This window comes from Schistocerca serialis, chromosome 7 (genome assembly GCF_023864345.2).
Source record: "Schistocerca serialis cubense isolate TAMUIC-IGC-003099 chromosome 7, iqSchSeri2.2, whole genome shotgun sequence".
Lineage (NCBI taxonomy): Eukaryota > Metazoa > Arthropoda > Insecta > Orthoptera > Acrididae > Schistocerca > Schistocerca serialis.
In genome coordinates, this window is record NC_064644.1 from 415,122,221 (window position 1) to 415,132,388 (window position 10,168).

At 38.4% G+C, this 10,168-nt stretch overlaps 1 protein-coding gene across 2 annotated transcripts in view; it reads left to right on the top strand.

The window, feature by feature from the left end:
* Positions 1 to 9,917, top strand: part of LOC126412851 (probable protein phosphatase 2C T23F11.1) — a 43,015-nt gene extending 33,098 nt beyond the window's left edge. For both annotated transcript variants that reach the window (XM_050082708.1, XM_050082709.1), the window contains 3 exons: positions 1,124 to 1,349; positions 2,960 to 3,051; positions 9,073 to 9,917. In XM_050082708.1, coding sequence (XP_049938665.1) covers positions 1,124 to 1,349; positions 2,960 to 3,051; positions 9,073 to 9,300 — 546 coding nt within the window. In that variant the 3' untranslated portion in view covers positions 9,301 to 9,917. The remainder of the gene's footprint in view (positions 1 to 1,123; positions 1,350 to 2,959; positions 3,052 to 9,072) is intronic.
* The last annotated feature ends 251 nt before the right edge of the window (positions 9,918 to 10,168 follow it).

The window sequence follows — 10,168 nt, forward strand, 5'->3', positions numbered from 1 at the left end:
CGCCTCCTGTCGAGGGGATGTTAAACTATACATCTTCCTTCCTTCCTTCCTTCTGGATTAAATTCCAAACCTCTCCACAGTGTTGCATGAAGTGATGGCATGTAGCACTTTTGATAATGATCCACCCGTCAGATGGGCATGTTAAGCTCGACAACCTCCTTGATGCTATTAGAGATGAGCAGGCTCTGTAGATGCCAGATTTCACCCTCCCCCTTCCTTTCATCCATAACAGCACAGACCCAACACTGGACTGTCCAAGCACTATTCACAGTTATCCACATGTCACGTCTACAAACTAGACACTTCATAACAGGTCAGAGTAAGGCAACAGCAGTCCACCTCCACTAGAACCCTGCCTAGGATGATAGTGTAAGATTCCTGCATCTGCTACCGTAGGCTCATTCAGTGTGTATGGGACTACTTTGATATTGGAATCTTTATCCATTGCTGATTAGGCCACTAAATAATTATTCACTTTGCTGTTCAGAAATGATTTATTGACACGTTTCAGGCTCTGTCCATCATCAGTAACATAAAAAATACAGTGTATGGAATCACGTGCATCAGTATCAGGACATAGGTGATGCACATGACTCTCTAATCTGTAGGAAGACTTTCTTAGCCGGCTGAAGTGGCCGTGCGCTTAAAGGCGCTGCAGTCTGGAACCGCAAGACCGCTACGGTCGCAGGTTCGAATCCTGCCTCGGGCATGGATGTTTGTGATGTCCTTAGGTTAGTTAGGTTTAACTAGTTCTAAGTTCTAGGGGACTAATGACCTCAGCAGTTGAGTCCCATAGTGCTCAGAGCCATTTGAACCAAGACTTTCTTATTTTTGATATTTCTAATGATGATCAGAGCCCCAAACGCATCAATAAATCATTTCTTAATGGCAAAGTGGATAATTATTTAGCGACCTATTCAGCAGTGGATGAAGAATCAAGTTTACACGATGGTCACATGCTTCCTACGTGACTTCATGTTGTACCTTAATTTTGAAGTCGGATAAAATCAACTATAATGTGCTGCTACATCATTCCTGAACATACACCCTTTCCCTTTTTCTCTTTTTCTTCAAAAGTGCTACATTTGTAATAATTTAATGGCTTTTCTCTTGGAACTTGCAGGCAAATGTTGGTGATTCTCGAGCTGTGGCTTGTATAGCTGGACATGTAGAACCACTTTCACAAGATCACAAGCCTAACAATGAGGCAGAATGTCAGCGAATTTTGGCAGCAGGGGGATATGTAGAGTTCAACCGTGTCAATGGCAATCTTGCATTATCACGTGCTCTGGGAGACTTTAACTTTAAAAAGAACGACAAAAAATCAGCAGAGGAACAAATGGTAACTGGTGAGTGCTTTTCCAGTATTCCTTTAATAATATGTTACATCTCATTCCTCTTTTTCTATGTGGAAAGGTAGGCCTATCACTTAGAGATGAGCTGAATAAATGACTTTATGAGAATTAACATAAGATAATACGGAAACTAGCAGATGTACTTACTCTTATGAAGCATAATGAGCAGTCTGATACTGATATCTGCATAAATAGATGCATTTTTAAATTCTGAATTATTGATCTTATTTTTTATATTATTATATGTTTTTGCCAAACCATAATGTTTCTGTGGCATTAAATTTTCTTCTCATTTTTTCACATGCATGTGTTGAGCAAATAAGAAGTATAAAGTTTTTATTTATAGAATTTTACTGATGGAATGCAGAAACTATCAGCACTACCATTTTTCTCAGAATTAGAAATAATTTGTGTAGATGAAGGATAAGTTATTGAAATTATGACAGGACTCGAGCAAGGAGATGGGTTGTCCCCTAACCTGTTCAACTCTGCCCTAGAGAAGATAGTACGCGAGACCTTCCAAGAGAACAAAGGGATTGAAGTCAAAGGAAAGAGACTGGCGTACTTAGCCTATGCAGGCGAGATCTGTTTACTCTCTAGGACTGAAGAGGAATTGGAGCAAATGACCAAAACAGTAAAGACTGTCAGAAAATTTGGGCTAAACATAAACAAAGCCAAGGCAGAGTACCTCGTTATGATACATGGTCAGTCAGACTGCTGGTCATCTACAATCACTGCAGGTGGGAGACCAGTCCTACAAGAGTGCATGAATTCAAATACCTAGGGGCGATTTTCACTGAGAACTCGTCATCTGAAGCAGAGATCAATGCCATAATATAAGCAGGAAACTGATCTTATCACAGCCTAGCACAACTGCTTTGGTCCAGATATCTCTCCAGACAGTTAAAGATTCAACTGTACAAAACCCTGATCCAGCCTGTTGTTCTATATGGCTGTGAGACATGGAGTATCCGGAAACAGGACTTCCATAAGCTCCTCGTTTTTGAGAGAAAAGTGCTTCGGAAGATCTATGGTCCAGTTCTGGATGCAGACATGGGAATGGAGGATCGTATAGAACCAAGAGCTTGAGGAACTATACCAGCAGCCCAACAGCAGGAACTGTCAAAGCCAAACGAATGCAGTGGGTCGGCCATGTGGCCCGAATGGAAGATCAAAGATGGCCTCCGAAGCTCCTGGATTTCACACCTACAGGAAAGAGACCCCCAGGGAGACCCAAGAAGTGTTGGAGGAATGGCCTCCATGAAGATTTAAACCAAGCATCAATAGATGTGGACGGATGGCGGTTAGCAGCATTGGACAGAATACAATGAAGGGGGAAACTTGTAGAAGCATGCGGTCCACTGGGCCTGATCACAGAGGAGGAGGAGGAGGATAAGTTAATATTTTGCTAAAGATACAATACTGTTATGTAAGGAATAGGGCATTCAAAAAGGCTATAGATATTGCATAAGTATTTACTTGTACATATTCACCAAATGCCGTTGGAGCTAGTATATTCTGGTTCATAGCATATTGACACTTTTTATGCAATTACTCATCAGAACACCAGGAAACACACTATTAATTGCTTCATATATTTACAGCTTATCCTGATGTGGAGATACGTGACATCACAACCGAATGGGAATTCATTGTAATTGCTTGTGATGGAATCTGGGATGTTATGACTAATGAGGTAAGCTGTTCTGCACTGCATTGATCACTGATGTAAGGTGGGAATATCTGATCCTTATAGCCATTCAGTATACCCAGAGTCGAAGGTTTTCCCTCTAGAATTCCATTTAACAGTGAATTATGTAAATATTCTGCATATTTCAGAGTTTGACATCTTGAAATTGTGAAACACAAACATCATAGCATCATATCTTCAGTCCTCGACTGTAATTGTGACTTTCTAATGTTCATAAGAAGGTGAAATTTGGAGAGTAATCAAAAACAAATTTTCTTTGCAAGACAAATATACAAAACAATAAAAATTCAACAGTTTTTAAGTTTGTAGAATGTTTTTGATCTTATGCTCTACTTTTTGATAAGAGGTGCATCCAAATTAAAACACCTTTGCTTTCTTTCCTCAGGGTTGGAAACAGAGAGAGACATGTGGTTTGTTTTAAATTATACACTCATTTGGTGTGTATGTGTGACAGAATTGGCTGCACATTCTGGTACACAAATTTGGGTGGCAGAGGTAGAAGTGATAACTTCTTTTTTTACTTAAAAGAACAACATTCTCATTATGAGAACAGCTCGTAATCATTCATATTCTCCATCACCGGCTGAATGAGGCGTGCGGTGATAGTCATGGATGTGTCTCCTGTTTGTTCGTGGGTGTGACAGTTCAAAGAAGGAAGAACAACAAACCAAGACAATCCACCCTTGCAATAGCCGGTCTAATTAATTGGGCAAGTGGAAAAGTTGTTTTGGAGGTTCGATGAATGAGTGTGGAACACACAACATCCAAAGCTGTAATTTCTATGAAGATCTGTGCATGCAGTCGTGCACGAAGATATGAAAATGTGAAAAGTACGCTCCAGGTGGTTGTCATGATTGCTGACTGGAGACAATAAGGCTGTGGCGTATTGGCAGGCAATGTTCTCAAGCGACAATGGCGTGAGTGGGACTTCTTTCATCGAATGTGGCAATGGAATGAGACCTGGATGCTTTTTCCAAATGCTGAAATGGAGTGCCAGCCAATTTGGTGGAAGCATACACAGCTACCACAGTATTTTGAGTAAGTGCCAGTGCTGAAAAAATGATGGCTTGTTCTCAGAAAGTGATGGCTTGTTCTTAGAAAGTGATGGTGTAATCCTTACTTATTGTGTTCTGAAGGGCACTATGGTGACAAATGCATCCTATCAATACATTTCGAAGAAGCTCCTTCCAGTATTGCATGAAAAGCAGACAGAAAAGATTGCACGTGTGCTCTTTCACCAAGAAAATGCGCCAGCACATTGGGGGAACGCGACACTGTTTCTGTGTGAAAACTACTTTGAAGTGATTTCTCATGCGCTCTAATAACCAGACCTGACTCCTAGTGACTTTTAACTGTTTCCAGTTATGAAAGATAGTCTCAGTGGTCACACATTTACCAGCTGTGCTGCAATTGTACTAGAGATTTTTGTTTTTTCTCCAGGGATCAAACCAGACTCCTAAAGAAACATTCGCAGTGCTCGTGGAATCATAGTGTCAATTTTGAGTAACATGTGTTTGGTTGCAGGAAGATTACCCCAAGAAATGACACAAGTTTCACAGCTTTTGTGTGATGAGTTTATGAGGAAAAACTCTGAGGTGCTAAAACTTGAATGCACCTTGTAGCCTAAAGTCATTAAGAATGCTCCACTGAGGGCAAAACTGAAAAAGAGCTGCAGTGAAATAGAGTGGTTGAAAGTTTTGCAACAGACAGATGTGCAGAATAGATTTACGAGAGTAATATCAAGAGGACAAAGCATCATATTTTGTAAGAGTATTTGGGGAATCAGAAGAGCTGCACATTCTTGTTATAATAGGTACCTGAGAAGAATGACTGCCACAGGGAACTTAGTAAATGGGGAATCAGTCCTCTCCCTTGCCCTCTTTGGTCATGCGGCTGCTTATGGTCTGTGTGACTGGATGTCTTAAAAATATTGCTTTACTGGTAGACATTGTCAGCTGTGCGTTTCGTTGTTGGCCTCTGATGGTCTGCCAGTGTTATTCATGTTTTATATAAAGCACCAGTAAAAAAGAAGAAAACTCTAGTGAAATATGTATGCAAATATCACATACACATTATGAACAAGAAACGCAAAAGAAAACCTTACCATTGGTGATAATTCAATTGAATAAAACAAAGCATGTAACGTACAAAAAGATGTTTCACTTGTTGCATGCGCAACACCAATATTAATAAATTATTGAAACAGGAACTACCAATAGCATATCTGTGCATGGTTGAATTTTGCTTGTTTTACAGGGGATGATCAACAAAGACTGATTGTTTTTCACAGATGTTTATTACTCCAGTTCAATCTTAACATGACCTTTTTCAAAGTACTTCTCTCCTATTTTCGAAGTACTCCTCTCCTATTTAAATGCAATTTTATAACGTCTCTGGCAGTACTGTAATGTGTAATCCAGGCCATTCTCTGTCAGGCCCTTAAGAATCGCCTCACTTTTCTTGAGCACTGCTTCAGAATTCTCAAATTGATTGCTTCATAGCTTTGCCTTTAGTGATGGGAATAAAAAAAATCGCAGGATGCAAGATCAGGGCAGTTAGGTGGCAACAGTACACAGGTAATGATGAACTTGATTTGCAGTTTGACACCAAATACTTTGTGATGATGAAGTGTCCACCCAGTCCGAGAAAGTTCTGGTCATTTCCTGCAATGTGTTGTCACAGTTTAGCCAACACTGTGTGGTATACTACTGTGACAGTAGTTTGAGGGGGAACCACAAACTGCTAAATCATTCCTTGCAGACAAAAAAATGTGATCACCATCACTTTTGCTCCAGATGAAACAACTTTTGCCGTTTTGATGTTGGAGAGCCATGTGATTTCAATCCTGTACTGGCTCATTTTCCTTCAGGATCATAATGATGCAGCCATGACTTGTCACTGGTGATAATTGATTCCAGAAATATATCCCCTCGATTAGGATCGGCCAAGAGATGCAGTAACTCATGACTTGTCTCAATTTGCACAGCCTTTTATTCAGGTGCCACATCTCAATAGATTTGGGCACCCAATGGACACAAACATGTCATATGGAGATGATCATGCATAAATGTAAAGCCGCTGTGTTGGTGTTGACTTCAATCACAGCAGAATCTGAAACACCAGGCCCACCTTGCTTAACAGAGATAAGTTGACCACCTTCGAAATCCTTGAACAACATAACACTGTTGTCAAGGGTGGCATCTGTGATGTAGTAACATAATTCGAACCTTCAACAGCTACCAAGAGACACACAAATTTTAAAATCTGCCTCATATTGGTCGCCCACAATCAGCACTAACTGCAAATTATGGTTCATAGCTACCCTGAGGAGATTGCAGTGTAACTGCCTGGTGCCCTTTTGGAGGTAACTTGGAGTACTGTGTTGACCTAGACAGTGCATATTTGTATCCATACAATAAATTTTATTTTTGAACTACAGTACAGACTCCCCAACATGTGACGCACAGAGAAGGTGGGGCATAAAATGTGTAGAGGCTGCCATATACCAGTGCTCCTCTCGGACTCAGTCACACTGATCTTCCTTCTTGTCTCGCTTCCTTTAGAACACAATCATGGTTTTAACAGAATTTTCAATGGCTTTTTGTCTTGACAACACTCGGAGTCACAGTATTTGCTATTCTTCTTTGTATGCGTGGACATCTATGACGTATAATTAATAACTGGAGACACTAGAATTTACTTTTCATATTAATATCAATTGTAACCAAAGGAATGTTGTGTGTTCATGAAAGAATTTTAGTATTTTCAGTTTTATGAAAATTATGGAAATGTTACCCAAGTTAGAATTGTTATTAATTTTGCGTTGTTGGTAATCTCTTTAATGGCTTGAATTTTGACTAGTTTGTAATTGTGTTTGGCAGAATCTTGTACATTTTTACCTTAATGTAGCCATCAACCCTTTTTACTCTGGTTTATATGCACAAATTTATGTCACTGGGTTGCTGTTCTTCTGCACATGTGTGACACTATTCCCTCAAACAATGCACAGGAAATAAACTACAAATATAAACACATGCTAAAAAAATTAATGGTTCCATTAAATCTTAAATACTAATTTCTCTCCCAGAAACTTGTTTAAGAAAATATATTCTCAGTTTCTTCCATTTACCAGATCCGTAAACAAGTGTTCTAAGTGTATTGCAGAATGTGGTGTAAACTATCAAAATCCATTACAATGTTTCTAGACTGTTGGCTTTGTCCATCTTTTACAAGTGAAATAGTGTAAAAAAAATTATGACAGTTCAAGCCAACAAAGCATATACTGTCATCTATAGAAGGGGAACTTATGGACTGGACCTCTCAAATTTTGTGCATATTTATAGGATTTGAAGGTCAGTGCCCAGACATAAATTTCCTAAAGAAGTATGACTTGATTCTCAAAAAACTGACAACAATTGCCTTTGAAGATTAGATTTCCTAGCACTGTTCAGTATTAGAGCACGCTGAAAAATAATACCACCAAATTTTTTATTCTGTTCTCAATATTGTTTGAGGTATCACCTTTCACGAATACTACTAGGTCGACTTCCCTGCTTCGCTGACGCAAATTGCAACCCTCTGCTGCTAGAAGGCTCCGAATTGTAGCACGTTACATGAGGGTGTCTGATACAACTATGTTGGTGTGTGAGAACAGTATGCTGTAACAGTGTTTGGAATTTGAAGAGTATGTCCACTCTTGTAGCACCATCTCCTTTGACATGACATTACTAGAACACCTTCAAAGACTTCACTTTGATAGTGATGCAGTGCAAGTTGAGGTGGGGTTGTAGTTCCGTCAACAGATTGAAACATTCTACAGTGAAGGTATCAGTAAACTTGTCTCTTGTTGGGTAAAATGTGTTTGTCACCAGGGTGACTGTTGAGAAATAAAGATGTAGAATGTTATTAACATTTGTTTCATTAAAAAGCTTTAAATTTTCCCATAAACACTTTGGAGACAGTACTTCTCAGCTTGCCGCCACACAAAACCTTTGTACTTTGTTATCGAATTCATCAGTCGCTCAACATGTAACATTATCTGCTTGCAATCATAAAGCCTCTGATTTGAATCTTGTTAGTGGTGAACTGTTTTAAATTTTGTATTTGTTAATAGACGGAAATGTTAATTTACAAATATTACACCATAATTTTTTGAAATAACATTTTTACTTTTAGTTACTATTTGTATGAAAAAGGGAGCATTCACAGTAAATTAAAATTTGGTACAAAAATACGGAACATTAAGTAGAAAGCTAAATGCTTTTTATATTTCTGAAGATTATTGATGTATTGCTATTGATTTAAATAACTTTTTCATTTAACAAAAACATGTTTTGCATGTCTGTATCAAATTTTAATTTATTTTCATACACCCATTAATTAAAAATAAAAACGTTGTTTTTATTAAAAACTATGATTTAGTATTTGTTGATTAACATTCTCATTTTATAATGCATATGAAATTAAGCATAGTAAAATAAAAAGTATGCAACTAGCCAGCCTCAGACCAGTGACTTATCTTACAATTAAATTAAGCTATACATTGAGCTACTGATGAATTCAATAGTTAACTACAAATTCATTCTCTCTCTCTCTCTCTCTCTCTCTCTCTCTCTGTGTGTGTGTGTGTGTGTGTGTGTGTGTGTGTGTGTGTGTGTGTGTGTGTGTGTTCCTTTAGGAAATTTATATCTGGATGCTAACCTTCATTTACTATTAGTATGAAGAAAATCAGAGTGAACCAGTTCATAAGGTACCCTTGTAAGTAGAAACTGTGAGTTGGGTAAAGCAAAAGAAAATGGCATGATTAAATTTGGTTGAGGGATGATGCTGATGCTGCTGCTGCTGCTGCCGCCTGAGCTGCGCTGCAGTTAGGAGTGCATATGTGAAAAATATTTGCAGAGTGGTTTCTAAAACTGTGGTAGAAATTTTTACTCTGTTTTCACATTGTTTTCTGTATTTTAAGGATTGAGAATAAGAAAAATAAGACTTTTATGTTGGATTTTGTAGGAGGTGGTGGAATTTGTTCGAATGCGAGTGGGGACTGGAATGGAACCGGAAGACATCTGCCAAGACCTGATGATGCGCTGCCTCGCTCCTGACTGCCAGATGGGTGGCCTAGGGTGTGACAACATGACAGTTGTCATTGTCTGCTTTCTGCACGAAATGCCTTACTCCCGCCTTTGTGATCACTGTGCTAAGCCGGTGCCTTTGACAGAGACTGGACTCCTTCAGTGATGACTTATTCCTGCCTCGTATTGTGCTTAAATGTGTATGGATTAAACAGTGAAGTTCCTTGAATAAGTGTACAACTGTTTGAACTTCAGGGTGATGCTTAAAGCACTTGAACTGTCTAGATGAGTCTTACGCAATTCAGTGCTTTGTGGGGATCAATAACTGTGCCTATTAAATCTGGTATGTGTAATATTGATATTTAAGATTTATGCAGATTTTTTTTAGTTCTCCTGATGTTTTTGTTTAGAGAGAATTAAGAATCATTGAAACTTTCATATGAAATGAGCTAAGTTGTAATAGTACCCAGCACATAGTGTTATGTGTAATGCTTTCTAGTCAGTCCTTCAGTTGTAAAACCAAGCCCTACAATAATTTCGTATTGTCAGTGTTTGTGCAGTAACAACAGCTACTGTTCTATTGACCTTGAGGCAAATGAAATAATGGAAGTTACTGGACCATGTTTTCTTGTCTGCAGCCATAACAAGCTGCACATTATTATCAACAGCAGAACTGTGCCATAGTAGGAGGAAGTGTAAAGGATATAAATTTATAATTGGCTATAATGTGTGAAAATTAAATTGTTATAATGGCGTAAGTAAAATCATTGATTACTAGTTAAATAGGCTGTTTATTGTTAAATTATATGGTTAAGTTGTATGTTTCATGACACTGGAACTTTTTAGATATGTTTAGAATCCAATTAGAATTTTTACAGTAGTTCTCTGAAAAATTAGGTAGTGAAGCTGCCTATTTAACTAAGGAGAAGTTTCTTTGGCTAACACTTTCACTACAATGCAATCAATATTTCCTTCCTCCTTTTGAAATTATCTTGGTTATCATCATTGTTAGTCCCGATAAAGTACACCAGTAT